General features: G+C 33.1%; 1 protein-coding gene across 6 annotated transcripts in view; it reads right to left on the bottom strand.

The window, feature by feature from the left end:
- Positions 1-16,599, bottom strand: part of LOC102691875 (cilia- and flagella-associated protein 46) — a 57,106-nt gene that overhangs the window by 18,308 nt on the left and 22,199 nt on the right. For 5 of the 6 annotated variants that reach the window (XM_069188973.1, XM_069188975.1, XM_069188976.1 and 2 more), the window contains 24 exons: positions 16,327-16,458; positions 15,924-16,089; positions 15,706-15,796; positions 14,398-14,545; positions 13,970-14,153; positions 11,875-12,028; positions 11,564-11,659; positions 11,159-11,382; positions 10,884-11,003; positions 10,349-10,522; positions 9,887-10,035; positions 9,355-9,453; positions 9,036-9,111; positions 8,729-8,884; positions 8,319-8,519; positions 7,350-7,456; positions 6,874-7,065; positions 5,587-5,722; positions 3,395-3,592; positions 2,871-3,059; positions 2,349-2,477; positions 1,443-1,622; positions 874-1,047; positions 524-621 (listed from right to left, as the gene is read on the bottom strand). In XM_069188973.1, coding sequence (XP_069045074.1) covers positions 524-621; positions 874-1,047; positions 1,443-1,622; positions 2,349-2,477; positions 2,871-3,059; positions 3,395-3,592; positions 5,587-5,722; positions 6,874-7,065; positions 7,350-7,456; positions 8,319-8,519; positions 8,729-8,884; positions 9,036-9,111; positions 9,355-9,453; positions 9,887-10,035; positions 10,349-10,522; positions 10,884-11,003; positions 11,159-11,382; positions 11,564-11,659; positions 11,875-12,028; positions 13,970-14,153; positions 14,398-14,545; positions 15,706-15,796; positions 15,924-16,089; positions 16,327-16,458 — 3,573 coding nt within the window. The remainder of the gene's footprint in view (positions 1-523; positions 622-873; positions 1,048-1,442; positions 1,623-2,348; positions 2,478-2,870; positions 3,060-3,394; positions 3,593-5,586; positions 5,723-6,873; positions 7,066-7,349; positions 7,457-8,318; positions 8,520-8,728; positions 8,885-9,035; positions 9,112-9,354; positions 9,454-9,886; positions 10,036-10,348; positions 10,523-10,883; positions 11,004-11,158; positions 11,383-11,563; positions 11,660-11,874; positions 12,029-13,969; positions 14,154-14,397; positions 14,546-15,705; positions 15,797-15,923; positions 16,090-16,326; positions 16,459-16,599) is intronic. The other variant, XM_069188974.1, reaches the window with a different exon arrangement.

Raw genomic sequence — 16,599 nt, 5'->3', positions numbered from 1 at the left:
ACAATTCCAGAAATTAATGAGAAATAATGCTGTGGATAAAGCCCTCGTATTACAAATACTAGAAAATACTACAATTCCATCTTCTATAAACATTGTAAAACATGTTCATCCATCCGTTTTCCACTTACTCTATCTAATACAGGGCAGCAGAGGAGTCAGAACCTATCCCACCAAGCAAATGGTGCAAGGCAGGATAAAACATGAAAATGTGCCAAGAAACAGTAGTCACAGAACAGGTAGAAAACACAGATATTATTCCATCACTACTGTTTGTTAAGCAGCCCCCTGGTGACAAAATCTAGGAACTCTGGCAATGCATTCAGAATGAGCTGTTTTATATGTACATTTAATTCCCCTATTATACTGTAATTGTTACAAGTTAGATTATATAAACAATATATCACAATAAGGTACACATTAGTTACTCTGCATATTTCTATATAAACAACAGATGCATTGTTACTCTGCATATTTCTAAAATCTAGAGATAGACAAACTGTCGTATTTTAAATGGTTATCATACCCATTGTCTGAATGCTGAAGTATTACAATTTTAAAGTTAACTGGAAGCTCATTCAAAAGGTTGAGGTGGTGTGGATGAATATTCAGGTTTGTATATGCCTGTAAAAGACAAAAGGTAAAAGGTATGGATGTTTTTTTTCCCAATCAATATTTTAATGTCTAAGAAATCGCAGATAAAGCACTACAATTAACATACTGTACATTATCACTTTATGCAAGATAAATCATTGTGAAAAATAACTTTTAAATTGAAAATTCATGTTCCATTATAGCAATACTTCACAATGTTATATCATTGTACTATTTTATTTATTGTATTAATTATATTAATAGTATTTATTAATATATTACCTTTGAAATCCCACTTAGCGTCTCTTCAACAGTTTTCTGTAGATCACTTGGTGCTTCATTCTTTTTAGATTGTAAATTATGATAGAGATTCAGCAATGCAGAAAGTTGGGAGCTACTAGTATCATTGTTAACAGTCTTAAGAATCTCACTCATCATGTGTGAACAGTAACAGCTCTGAAAAAAATCAGATATTGTTAAAATATTAAGAACTACAGTCACTGTATTAAGTCTACAATGTTAAAAAAAATAAAGTTGTATACAGTTTAAATCTCACATTTATTGACATTTTTATATTTTTAAAGATAACATCCTTTAAAACGTAAATGCAAATTTTGGGTAAATGAATTTAAAAAACAAAATGATTTCTTAATTAAATGTATTACATACCGATATATTTTAATAAAATTATTTAAAAACACTGAAATACAAATTTGGCCATATACACTATATGCAATCAAACAGCTGCTAAAAGTTACTTGTAGTGAATAACAACAAATAACTGCATATATTTTTCTTCCCAGATGACTTAAATCCAGTCAGTTGTTAATACCTTTGTACGTAAGTCATACCTGGTACAGGGCCAAATATTGACCAGAAGAAGCTGGATCAAAATGTCCAAAACATTCAAGCATATTAAGACTCGCCTCTGCAAGGATTTCAGTGAATTTATTGTTCAGCGATAAACTGACAGCTTGTGCCAGTATTTCACTTGCTTGAGCCAGGAATTGCTGGGCCACAATTCTTCTACTCTGAAGAACAGAACACATAAACAAATATAGCAAGTTGAATGTTTCTGATTGTGTAATATCTTACGCAAAACAGTCATGGTTATGCTAAAATTGCTTTGTAAGAAATTAATGATGACCAACAGTGTTGTTCTTTTTAGGATGAATGAAACATATTAAAGACATATTTTAGGTTAACTTCCAGGTGAACCTACATTTTTACATACTGAAGGGGATGAATATGTAATTATTCTAAATGGCATTTATAAATCAAGTGCCAAACAACATTTTATCATATCATAAACAGACAAGACTGATTAAAACTTGACCACTTGTTTTCTCAATGAATAAAATCTTATCACAATGGGTAACACATTTCTTAGTGTATCCTTTGCTAAACTGTAACCAGTTACAACTTTTCCAAAGTTTTCAATGGCTCTTAATTTGCTCCTAATGATCATTCTTGTGTATCATCCCTCTAATATCTCTATTTTGTTTCTATTCTTCAGTGTATTTCTGACTGCACTGTTCTGCCCATACTCACATTGTGTATTGTAATTGCACTTTTCAGCATGAAACTGAACTCTACTTGTTTATATTCAGAAAATAGGCATGTCAGCAATTCCCTAATTTATTGTGATGACAATATTCCTAATTTTGCTGTAAAAAAATAATTTTGTTCATAACAAAACACCTCTTAAATGTATTTATACATACTGTACACTTAGTTTAATGATAATAACAAAATACCCTAATCTTAGCAGATTTTAATGAATACTGCTGTTCCTCCTGGCGTCCACCAATTTCCAAGTTTTGTCCTGATGAAAGCTTTTTCTCCGTTCCAGCAGGATCTTCTTGTAAACTACTTTTTCCTTCATTCTGTAAAATGTATTACAGTAGCATTGGACTTGTGCATTGTAAAATGATTCTGCACCTATGAATACTGAATTAACTACAACATGTTTTTATATTTTTTCTGCTCTTATAATAGTATTTAAGATAAACGATTGAAATGTTTTTAAATCAGTTTGAGACAATAATCATTACTTTTTTAATTTCAATTTTATCTTTCAATAAAATGCGTCTCTTTTGATTTTTTTTAGCTTCAAGAATATGCAAAATACTTATAGCTGCTTTTTTCTAAATATTCAGAGAGACTGTGCTAAAAACTATAAATTAAACCCTTTTCAATCCAGTATAAAAGCCAAATAAAAATGTGTACAGGTAATTACTGTTTAACTTGGATTGGTGAAAGTAACAAAGTTTCCATACCATAAATGAAGTGTCCCACTGTATTGAAGAATTTAGGGGGTCCACCTGAACAGCAAGACATCTCAGACACTTTCCCAGCAGGCACAAGGACCTGGTCCTCTTTTCCACAGGACCAACACAAAAGTTATTTATAGCTTCTAATTGAGTCAGAGCTACTTGTCCCAATGTCTTGCCTGTAGTTCTCCAGTCCTAAAAGTGGGGAGATTTTTCTTTGGAGAATTTCCAATATTTTCCTGCATATTTAATGTAATGCAAATTCCTGGATAACACCTTATACTGAACTTTATGTTTCAAAAAGTATTGTATGCATATTGTAATCATTGCCTGCAAAAGCTAATGACTTTAAAGTATTTTACAGATAAATTATCAAAGTTGAAAGAACATGGAGAAGAGAAAACCGTCACAAATATTAAATTTCAATTTACAAGTTAGGCATTTTAACAGACAAAATAGTATTTAACATGAATTTTATCCTCAGCTATGCAGAGAAACTAATGTACAATCCAAAAATTGGATGGAATTACCTGTTGTACAGATGTATAGTCAGGAGTGGGTCTCACAAAGTCATCTACCACTTTTTGAACATGATCTTTTCTTTCAGCAGCTAAAGCTTGTCTTTTCTCTTCTTTGCATAGAAAATCAAGCATATCTAAGGTCATGTCCACCAGAGAAAGTCTCAAAATAGCTAGATTCTTCATCGCTGGTAAGGTCATTCTTCTTGTCTGAAAGAATTTAACTTAAATTTAGAATTTACGTTTTTTTGTGAGTGTAACATCAAATTTTACTTTTGTATCATGTTACTGGAAAGCCTTCTAGGATTGAAATAAAAGGATAATGCAAAGTACTGTCAAATACTGGAAACAAACCTTTCTGACTCTGCTTAAGACTTTGAAATAGGGCAAAAATTCACCTTTTACCAGGACAATGATCCAAAGCACCAGGGCTCCAATGGAGTTGCTTAAGAATAAGAAAGTGATTTTCCTTGAGTGGCCCAGCCAAAGAACTCACTTGAATCCTACTGGGAATCTGTAGAAAGGCTTGTAAACTGCTGTCCACGGTGATTCCCAAGCACATTGAAAGAGCTTGAGCATGTCTGTCAAGAAGAATGCTCAGAAATTGCACTAAGTACTGTACAAAGTTAGTACTTACACTAAAGGACCTGAGCCTATAATTGCTGCCTAAATATTGACTTCATGGGTATGAATAATTGCACAAATAAAATATTTTTACACTAACTTATCATTAGTTTTCAGTGTACTCATCATTTTGTAATTTGTAAGAAGTATCTACAAACTTTTGTAAGGCACTATAGTTATTTTTTTATAGTTGGATAATATTCTTTCCTTTACTTAATATGTACTCTAAAAAAATCTTTCACAAAAAACCCAAAGGAAAAAAATCACCATGACTATTATAAACATTAAGCATCTCAGCATCCATGCTATTCATTTTAAAATCAAGAGTTCCTAGACGTATATATCATTTTCTGTGTAAAACCCTAAATTGAATTACTTCAAGGTGATTGTGCAGTATTAAAGCATCCCCCTTTTTCTCAAGGTGGTATTACCACATGGTCTTGGTAGAGAATCATGCAGCTAATTAGACAAACCATTAATGACAGCAGAAACATTGTGACCTTAAGTGAAATAGTAGATTTAAAACAAAGGATTATGATTTTCTCCGATTCCCTCTAACATGGAAATGTATCCCTCATTTATTTGAACCAATAACATGGTGCAAAAAACATTTTGCAACAATATTAACATGTTCTGTTGATCCAGAGTCATGTGCCTGTTTCTTACGTTTGCAAAAGTACAATTGAGTGGCTGACATTAAAATTGTAGTATGAGCGCCATCTATTGGTTTTAAAAAGTTAGATCTTTCATGTCATTACAACGCATGCTACATTCATAAAGATTAAAAACCGTTAATTCATAAATTAAAAATTGTTAAAAACAATTAATATTTAATTGCTTTTCTTAAATACTCTTACAGATTTGTTTTGTTAAATGAACTGAATTGAATGATCTAATATTGTAAATGTTTGTATAAACATAATTGTCAGTTTCATAAATCCATACACTTCATATTCAAAAAGACAACATTCCATTGAATGAAAAAAACTATTTTTAATTTTATGGTCAATTATGTATCATGAGATGAAATAAAATGACCTATAAAGTTTGGCAGAACGGAGTCTTTATGAAACCAAGCAGCATACCCTTCACGTGGCTTGTCTTAAAAAAATATTTATAGCTGTTTTTTTACATTTTTAGTCATAGGTTTTTTAATACATAAATCAGTTCAGCATCTTTAAGCTATTTACAAATTCAAATATCTTATTATTTATTTTTTTGCTTTAGTAGATACTGTTTTCAGAAGATAACTCCAATAAATTTAATTTAGCAGATTTATCGTTAGAATCCCCGTAACCCACATTTAGAGTACACCCAATTTTGAAAAAAGAATGTTTTTATATTATTTGATATGTGTCAGATTTGTAAAGTAATATTTGGTTCTTACAGTACTACCATGTAATAATTCGAAACCTAATCATAGTTCAGATAATACTGTATATTTTAATGTAATTCTTGTTAGGTTGAAACAATGAAAAAAACATTTTACAGAAAAAATAAAAAAAGTTTAATGACCATCTCCTCAATATATTTAAAGTCTTATTTAAACTTTTCCTGATTTAATGAAAAAAGCATAGTACCTCCTGAAGCTGAAGCAGGCTGAGTATATTGAGAAGTGTTTCCTCCTTCAGTGCCACAGCTTGATGCATCAGTAAGTAGGAGTCTAAAAGGTACCGATGCTGGCCATCTTTGTCACCAGTGTGGCGTGCAAGCATTCTTCAGAAAATAACAAAAAACAGCAATTGTATTCTAAGTAGCCAATAACATACATTATATGTCTGATTTAGTTTCATGTGCATTATACTTTGTTATGTCATGGGTATGAGAGTTAAGGCAAGTAGTTCGGGGGGTGCATTTTATGGAAGCCCGTTTCCGCCAGGGAGTTAAAAAAAACGCGCTATGGTATCTCAGAATTCCGACTTAGCAACTCAGAATTGCGACTTCGAAATAGCCATATTTCATTGTCTGTCCTTTTGTTATTGTAACGGTTCGGGTTTTAGGGCTTGTGCCCTCGCCGCTCCCACCCTAGTTCGTGCCTCGCTGCACTGGCTCGAACCCGAGTCTTCGTCAGCTGAGCTAAAGAAGACCTTTTTTAAGTAAAAAAGGACATACAATGGAAATACGTAAAAAGTATGTTTCAGCTTTTATAATTGTGAATTCCTCTGGATGCGAAGTGCCTATTTCTGTATCTTATTTCATATTCCGTAAATAAAAACTATTTTTAAAAAGCCCACCATGCACTATTCCATCCGGGTACTATGGAAGCCTCACTGGCGGAAATGGGATTCTATAAAAATTAGTGTAATTAATTTGATTTGTATCAGGGCAGTGTACAAGACAAGTCTTCAGGCTTATAGATCCTATGATCCTGTATGATTCATGAAAATAGTGTAATACAGGGTGTACGATCTGGTTGCAGTGTGGTGACGGCACCGCCCTCCCCTGCGCATAACAGGGATGCTAGCCGCCGCGGTTAAAGAAAGTGTTCTTTAGCTCAGCTGGCAAGACTCAGGTTCGAGCCAATGCAGTGAGGCACGAACTAGGGTGGGAGCAGCGAGGGCACAAGCCCTAGAACCCGAATCCGTTACAATAACAAAAGGACAATGAAATATGGCTATTTCGAAGTTGCAAATGTGAGATATAAAGTCGGAATTCAGAGATGCCAAGTCGCAATTCTGACTTGCTTAGTCGCAATTCTGAGATACTAAGTCGCAATTCTGAGATACCATAGCGCGTTTTTTTTTACTCCCTGGCGGAAACGGGCTTCCATAGGCATTTGGTTTATTCTGCATCTTTTGAAAATAAAAAATAGTTGATCTGAAAAAAGCAACTATTATTCACAACAATATGTATATAAAAAACTTTACCTTAATGCTTTTGCATGTGTGATCATTGCATCCACTTCTTGTTCTCTTTTTCCAAGCTGGGAAAACTCTTTTGTCATTTGTCTTAATTTATCACAACTTGCCATCAATGTCTTTATTGTCTCAGGGTCTGTGTGCATGCTGTTCTGATTATTGCTGTTATGTTTCAATGACTGAATCTGTAGTGTTGCTATTCTACAAAGATAAAAGCAATGTACGTTATTTAGAACATAAAACTCCACGCATGTAAACTAAGTATTATTCTTACAGTGCCTAAAGGATTTGTCTGGATTACAAGGATCATTTTAAAATTTAACAACATGTGAAAATATGTGTAAATTCAACCAGCAGGTGGTGTCAATGTATTTTTTATTTTTAATCCAGAAAGAAACACTTAAGTAGTCACCCTGCATTTGACATTGTCATTTTGTAATATTTCCTTTTAGTAATTTACTAGGTCTTGTGAAAGTAAAAAATACCTGGTCTCCAGAGATGCTATCATGAATCTCAGGGCATGAATTCTGTTACGTTGCTCCTCAAATGCAGATTTGAAAATCGACACTGAGTGCTCTAAAATTTTACAAGCCTGTTAAAGATACAAAACACCAATGTGAAATTAACAAAACATTTGTTGTCACGGTTTCCTTTCCTTCATTATCTGTGAATTATAGTACTGCAGAACTTCTTTATTATTTCTTATTTCTGCTTGCACCTACAGTATATAGGCTGTTCAATCAATCATTCACTTAAAGTCTTTGACAGGTGTAAAGAAATCAGAGTACCCCAAAAAAAGCCATGTGAACACTTAAAGAACATGCAAACTCCACATAGATCGGTACCGAAGGATGTAAAAGAACTTTGAATACTGAAGCCATGAGACAGAAGAACTACCAGGGAACAAGTAACAGGTATATTCCATGCTGAAAAGAGAAGAAAGAAAACACAACATTTCGGCTGTGGAGCCTTCTTCAGGTGTGAGAAAGACAGGGTAGTAAGCAGAAGTAATGTAGCAGGAGAACAAAAACTGGGAGAGATGAGGAGCGGGAGGCAGGGAGTGGGAGGCAGGGTACAGAAAGAGAGGCCAATCAGGAGGTGTGAAATTAAACCTACAATGAATAGAGAGAATTTAGAATAAAAGTAGTCTGTCGTTAAGAGAAGGGGGAAGGTGTGATCCTAGCTGTAATTTTAGTTTCTGTAGTCTTTCTGATGTATGAGTTCGGAAAACCGTCTTTGAGAACACAGACGGAGAGATTAGTGTGATCATGGCCGTTAGAGGTGAAATCAGAAAAAATGGGCTTGGAGGAATCTTTAATCTTCATTTGCAGCCTACATATGCTGACGCAGCTCCCCACCTATGCTAACTACCATGCCATTGTACAGCCCCATTTTAGCAATAAGCTTTCAAACATTATCACATCAATATATATATTATAAGTGTATACATTTACCAATGCTTCCTTGTTTTCGCCATCTCCTCCTAATGTAGCCTTCTCGAGACACATGGTCACTCTGAACCAGAAATTTTCATCACCACCAATATTTTGTGCCTCTTCTAACAGTGCTTTGGCTTGACTGTGATTCTTTTCATAATTGGCCAAAACAGCAAAAAGAAGTAAACATTGTGCTTCTGCAGATTTGTCATGAAGTTCCTGCAGAACACCACAGATAACCTTTGAAACCTTTAAAACTCTTTTCTATCAGAGTTAAACAATTATTTAAATGGACTTAAACATTTGCAAAAGCAGAAAAATTGAAGTTATATTTAGCTACAGTAAATTCAACCACCATGCCTACTATCTGAAGGACACAAACAGCACCATGATTACACTTCAAAACATGTCAACAATAATTTACTTACCCTGGCAACCATATGGGCTTCAGACAACAGCAATCTTGCTGGTTGGTATAAACCCATATCAAGTAATATTTCAGCCTTGTCAAGCCACACATCATGAACACATAATCCACTTAATTTCTTTCTCCCAAGGAAATTATTTTTGTCATAAAATACTTTCTGAGGAAAAATAGAGTTAGAATAGGTTTGTTTTTTGCCTACTTATTTTAGAAGAGGAACAAAAGTGTAACATAAGATATAAATCAAATTGGTAGGCTTTTTTAATCTGGTTAGTACAATTGAAACTGAAAACAATGATGAGAAGACTTACTTTGCCTGTATTGTTTTCAGGGGGATTCATCTTTGCTCCATCTGTCTCCTTCTGCAAAGCAAGACTTTGTCGACACCTGGAGAAATATTACATGTAAAACATTTAACAAATAAACAGAACTCAGAATTCTGTTCAGAATTCAGATTCAATTGTAATAGATTATTGACATCTAAGATTAGATTTATCTGACTGATAACTGCAACCTAAATACAAAAGAACAGGCAAACTTGACTGATGAGTTAGAAAAATACAAAAATATCACATCTTTTTTTTTTACTCATGGAAAAGACACTTGATAGATTGATTTGAAAATAGATACTTCATCTGTTCCTCTTCATATATGAATACTGCTCCAACAACTTTCTCATGGTATGCTGCAGACAAATTTAGGCCAAGCTGTGAAGACGTTTTTGCAACTCTGAAAAAAAGAAAAAAAGAGGTTATTACTGCAGAAATCGTTAACCTACAAAATTATAAATTCAAAATATTATTTGTATTAACTTCCACACAGCAAAGAATACTAAATATAACCTTATAAAGCATTTGTGAATGAGAAAACATTCAAAACAACATATTGAGTCCTATTAACACAATTTATTGGTATGCACAAAATGAAAATATGTATACTTTCCTTCTTTTTTATCCAATTACGGTGTAGACAGTCTGATCTGCAATATGTGCTATGGTTGCCCTGCTAAATTATACATCTCTGACCACAGAAAAATTACATGTAGTCCATGGTTATACAAATTAGCAAAAAATATCAACAAGTAACAAAATCTGCATACAGTATATTCATCAACCAAAAATACAATGTTTAAACAAGCATTACAGTGAAATAATGTAATTACCTCAGATGATAGAGGTCAGAAAGACTCTTGGAGTCTGCTACCACATAAGCAATTACTTCAGCAAGTTGTAGAACAGGTAATGTCAAGTGAGTTAAGGACAATGACTCTAGCTCTTTCACCAATTGATCCAGGAAGAATAAACTTTGACTCTAAATTCAAAAAAAGCAAAAAATCAAGCATTGTGTATATTAATAAATGTAGAGTACACAACATTTTCAGTCAATTGATTTGCTACCAACCATACCTAGTTAGGCTACATATAATATCTACAACAGTTAATGGGGAAATGGTGGTTATTAAGATATTGAATTTAATCTTCACCCTTCAGAGACTCAAAAAAAAAAAAGAGGAAGACAGTAGGTTATGAAAACAACAAAACTGACTAAAAAGATCAGTTTACATATACACTATTTAAAATGTTTTATTAAAACACTTATGGTAGACTATACTGGATTCACCTACAGGTTTTGCAAAGCTCTGTTGATTCACGGAACACAAACTTGTATCCTGCTTGAAAGCCTGTCTGACTTCCTCAGGACAGTCATAGCCAGCCCATTCTTCAGGGTTAGGAGGCAAATTTTCCAGGGGTCCCTTTCGCTTAATTTTTTCTTGAACGACAGGAGGAGGCAGTGGTGGCTGTATATAAAAATAATCATATTTGTCACTTCACTAAGAAAATGCTAAGAGGGTGCTTTCTACTACACTACTAGGAAGAGCCTTCTTGTATATTTCTACGTCAAGTACGCAGTATTAATACCTAAATATAAAGTATTAACAGTTATAGCTGGAGCTACTACAATACTGTACTGATCCAACAAAATATTTAAATTTTGAAGCTGGTACTTATAAGCATTTCACTGCAAACTTTGTTAATCTTGGATTATTACAAATTTACAACAAAATGTAATCCATATATTTTGGCTAAAAACATTCTGATGTTTTGAGTTTCCAATATTATACACTTAGGCGCATAAATGCAAGCCTTCATGTTTATTACCTCTTTAGATTTTTTTCCTTTGTCTTTCTTTGGTGTTGCAACTGGTGTAGGCTGAGAAGGAGGGATAGATGAATTCTTCAGTGAATCCTTAATAAGTGCACCAGCAGTTGCTAAAGATACCTGTTGTAAAGTTATAGCACAGTTAGTTAAAAAGAAAACACATTATAGTCATGTCACTGTCAGACACTAGTTTGGAGTTATTTTGATTGTTATTCACCTTGAAATTTTTAAATTTCATTTAAAATTAAATATAATTTTGAATTACAGATCATTACCTGCCAGATGCGCAATATGTAAGTATAAGCCATAAGACAATGTTGTTGGTGTTGAGGCGAAGCACAACCTCCAATGATTGCCATTAATGTATGAGCTCTAAATAGAGCCTCAAGCTGTTTCACATTTTTTAGTTCAGCAACATACAGATTGGAATTTGCAGTTTTCACACCGATCTCTGACTGACATCTCACAGATACTTGATTGTTCATGTTAGCCTTTTCTTCTGTAAAGAAGGAAAAAACAGAATTACATAGGGATTACTAAACTACAATTTAACTATATATATGTAAAATCATTAACTTAAAAAAAGCAAATGATATTTAAGAATTTAGGAAGAAGCACTCAAAAAGTTTAGTTTTCAATAATGTGTTGGGCAGGAAGGTAAAAAAGCAACCTCACAGTACCCATTTTAGAAGCTTTTGGTTGCTCATGAGTTTCAGTCTTCTCTTTCTCTGCTGTGTGCATGCCAACTGACCTAGAGATCTGTTTTTCTTCAATTTCTAAGAAAATAAAAAGGACTTTAAAAAAATGCATTACGATACTGGGAGAATGACTTAACATCTTCAACAATATATACTATGACATTTACAAACAACTGGAACACTGAAACAAAAGGAATGCCTAATAAGCAATTTTTTTAAATATGGACCCATACTTAATTTTTAACTCATGTTTTTTACAGTATTTATGGTGCTGTGATAAATAATGTTTTTACCATATTGTTTCATGTCTTCAAATTCCATGTGCAGGAGAACATCAATAGCCCAGTCAATCTGCAGAAGAGCATCAGAGATTGGGAACTGACTGCAGTAGAGCCACTCCCCAAATTCAATCAGGTATTCCACTTTTTGCCAGTCATTTTCTGGTTGCTGTGAAAACAATCATTCAATTTTGTGAAGTGAATCAAAGTGATAGCTATAAAAAGGTTAAAATATTTTTAAAAAAGGTGTGAAAAATAAACATTCTATTAATGTACTTAAGTGTAATTCACTCACATTCTAATATGCAGTTAACTCTACCAAATATTTTTTTTCCCACACACACACATATAGCAATTTTACAAAATAACTATTCAAGATTTCATTTATTGGAAAATTTTAATGTAGTGGTAGAGTATCAAATCAAAATGTAAAGGATTGCCCAATATATCAATACATATACCACACTTTAAAAAAAAATATATATTTGTGGGGCTTATTGGAATGTCACAAGATGTATCATGAGTGAGATGGTACGGTACATAACCTCAATAAGTGGAGGTTATGGGAATAACTATATAACAGCCAAAATGTACAGGCACTATAATGAATAATAATGACTATCATATCTGATTCTCTCCACAATATTTTAATAAAGCTTTAGTTTCCCTATGTGGATTAAAAGATTAATATAAAGTAGTTCAAGCATTACTAAACAGATGTTTTAGAAAATTTAAATTTCTCTTGAGCAGCGTAAGATACTTGAAGGAACATTATGAGTATAAGCATTGATCAGAAAAAGAAAGGCCCAATACTAGATGACAGATAGCACCCTGACAAGCAGCACTAATGATTCTACAAAACAGAGGAGTGAATACCTACCATGAGTCATGAGAATTTAATACAAATTTTCATTGAATGAAAGCGAATCTGTAGTATATAAAAATTACATATTCTCATGCACATTGTAGTTTAGAACGGTCACTTCTCATTCTGTCTATAGTAAGAATGATTATAATAGCCTCATCCTGGCTCAACTGATAAAGGCATTGACTTTGAGCTTAGGTAAAGCTGAAATGTAAAGACAAAATGGGCAATTCCAAATTGGGCACCTTCAGTAAAAATTAATTGATGAGTGCTCCAAATTTAAAAAGAAGCATTTGAAATGGTTATATTTGAGAAAATACATAATAGGGAAATTAATTGTTATACTTTTCCTTCACTGGGAAGAGTTGAGAAAAAATAGTCTGTAGAGCTGAATTAATGTACTAGCAGAACCTTTCAGTCATGTTTTCAGTAGATGATTTGTACTATTTTTTTCCGATGACAGTGTACTAATTCAATGTGTTATTTATCAACCTTTCTCTTATCAATCAATTTTTCTTTTAAGCCACTTTTTCACCAACCACTCTTACACTCTGAAATCAATAAAATCTAGATTTATTTTTCCTTTTAAACTCTGTAATTTGGAATGGCCAACTGTAAATTTAACTGGGTCAGCACTACAATCCTTGTACCAGGATAGGGCCTTCATAAAAAGAATATGCACAGTCAAGCTATACTGTTTTTCACAATGTAAATCCCTCATTAGTGACGGGAGCAGTGAAGGATCTGTCAGATTACACAGAGAGTGCTGCTCAGAAAACCAAAGAGAGCCTGGTTCAGTAAAGCCCACATAAACCTGGGGCACTCAGTTAAAGAGTGATGCCATTACTTGAATGTAACATGACCCACATTTGAACCAGTCATATGTGGTCTCTAACACTCAAACTGTACTTATTGATATATGCCTTTATTGATTGTGAAATTCTGGAAGATTAAAAAATATATACCTCTCTATTGACATTATGTGAGCATCAATGTTTTATGTATAATATCTATAAACTAGAATGGTAGCACACATTAAAAATAACGATATCTCAATGAACAGTAAAGAAATCTATGCTTTGAATTTAAGCAGGCAAGAGCTTCTAATGCATTTACTTGACAGATTTGTCAAATAAGTGTATACTAATTTAATTTAAAAAAAAGCTGATCAGGGTTAATGTGCAATTTTACAATATATCTAATTGTTTTTCTAATTTCATAAAACAATATTAATAAAACAGAAACCTGCAGTGATGAAATTGCATTCTGAAAACATATCAGTTGTTCAGTAGTTTCTTTAGAGCACAAAGCAACACGGTGCCACATGTAGGAAACATAATCTTCGTTCTCGTCTTTGAATTTCTGAATATCCATTAGTGTACTCTGCCCAAGTCTTGCCTTTACAGTAACACGGTGTTTGAAAATGAGGCTAGAAAACAAGACAAAAACCAACAAGTTACAAGAAGACAATGTAATCCCATCAATTTCTTACTTATTACTTATTCATACATTCATCCTAAAATCCGACACTTTATTTAAAAAGCATCACAGATTGAGAATGAGTGTACAGGAGAAACAAAATGTAAGAAACGTAAAGAAAGAGCATATTTGTGGAGTATTACAGGCAAAATATTGATTGTTCATTTTGCAGAGGCATCTACTAACGTACTCACAGTCTATGTTTTGTTCGTGGCATCTCCCTAATTGCTTCATCAAGAACTTGAAGCCCAGATTCCCAGTCATTCCTGTCAGCCTGAATATGGAATAAAAGTCCATATAAAGCAGCTCTCAGAGTAAGATCATCCTCTGGATTTCCTAAACCTGAAAAACAACATTAAAAAAACTAAAATAACATATGGTTTCACCTTAATGTGCGATCCCTTATCAATTTGAAATTGCTCTTGCACACTTAAAAATTCTAGTTCAAATGCAGTTCAAGTTTCGTAAGACATGCTTCACCATGGCTGCGTTATGGTTAAAGGATAAAGAGCAACATTTTTCATTTTTGAAAAGGGGTTTAAAGTTCCAATGGGAAAGGTTTGTACAAGTACAGCATTTTCTATAAAAGCAAAAGAAATCATATGTAGTAACAGACTGTGTATATTTATATACATAACACATCTATAAATATACTTGAACCTATACATGTTATGTGAAAAATATGATACCAGAGACTTCTTGAAATCCCTTAATATGCATTTACACATACACAATGTACTGGTAATATAATTATCCATTATCAGAAAGCTGCTTATTCCTGGTAAGGAAAGAGGCAATGAGATGCCTCTTGAAAGCTTGATCTTGAAAGCACATAGTGTTACATGGGACAACCATCTGAAAGCATCTTAGCTTGCACATACACAAGTGTAATTTAAGGACACTAATTAACCTAGCTAGCATGTCTTTGGGAGGTGAAAGAAAACAGGAGCACCTGTGTGAAAAATGTAAATTTCTTTAGATGAAATAAAAGCTCATTCAATAGCAAGCCGTCATAATACTTAAACAGCCAGTTCAGAACAGTAAATTGAATTTCTATACATTATGTTTCCAATTTTTAATTGCTTATTTGAAATGCATTATTTGTACAACAATTGTTATAACTTACCAGAATTCTTCTTTATGACTATGGAATACCACTTTTTCAATTCTTAAGTTACATTTTTTGGGAAACACTCCCTTGAGTTAAAGACTAGCCCATTTTCAGTTCTCATAGGATTTTGTTTCTAAGACATAAGCATCAGAATATTGGGTAAAAAAAGAAGGCCAGGTGAATTTTATCTAGGCATGTAGCTCATACTGTAAACAAGACAAATAACACCAAGCAAAGATTCATTTACTGTAGAGTAACTGAAACTAATACAGCTTTTAGTTTAGGGTAACTTGCAATTAGTGCTTTAGACTGACTAGTTTTAGGTAAACTGCATTTAATTTAATAATGGATATTTAAAAAAAAAATTAACCTCTATATTACTTTTACTCACTTGTAGCTGAAAATTCAAATGCCGATCCAATTACCACAGAAGAATCTTCTGATAATGTATTTTGTGGTACATTAAATTTACTCAATTCACCCTTAAGAAAGGAAACACAAAAATGTTAAATACACAAAGTACACTATTTTAAATTATGACAGTATCAATAGGATTGGAGAAAATGGTTACAAAAACATTTTTTATTGTACCTCTAGATAAAACCTTACCGTTTTCTCTTTTTTGCTTGTACGAGAGATGGCTTTTAGAATCTTTTCTATGGGTTTTCTTAACTGTTCTCTCCCTGACGGCGAATGTGTAAAAGGCAGACAAGCATTCCAGAAGTGTCGTGCAGCTATCATGCAAAGTGACTGACTGCCAGCCTTTTCTGCATAACTGAAAAGTAAAAACAATGAGGACTAGAAAATACTTCAGAGTGTGAAGAATTTTGAATTTTATTTTATTATAGATTAATAAACTGCAAGCTTTCAATTAGCAATCTAGAAAATATTAATTACGTTGTTTTTTGTGCAACATCTCAACTCACGTTATGTAATATTCACCAAAACTATTCACTTCTTAAAGTTTAATACCCCATAATACAAAATAGAAGTTGGTTGGGGAGTTGCTTACCAGGCACTTAATTCAAATGATGCCAAGGCCATGTCACATATATGTGGCTGTCCTGTTGATTGTTGCATTATACTTTGTCCCTTAATACAAGCTGCATTACTCAACATCTCCTGGACTAATTTGGAATTGTATCTTTAAAAAAAGAAAAATGTAAAGACAGGTGTATGAATCCAAGACTGTGACTGTACACGTATGTACAAAATAAATATATGAAAACAAATTTTCTCTTTCAGAGTTTCTGTTATCTATGCATCAGAGTTTCCATCATTATTA

Source organism: Lepisosteus oculatus, chromosome 4 (genome assembly GCF_040954835.1).
Source record: "Lepisosteus oculatus isolate fLepOcu1 chromosome 4, fLepOcu1.hap2, whole genome shotgun sequence".
NCBI lineage: Eukaryota > Metazoa > Chordata > Actinopteri > Semionotiformes > Lepisosteidae > Lepisosteus > Lepisosteus oculatus.
Note: the sequence above shows the minus strand (reverse complement) of the source record. Positions and strands in the feature narration are given on the sequence as shown.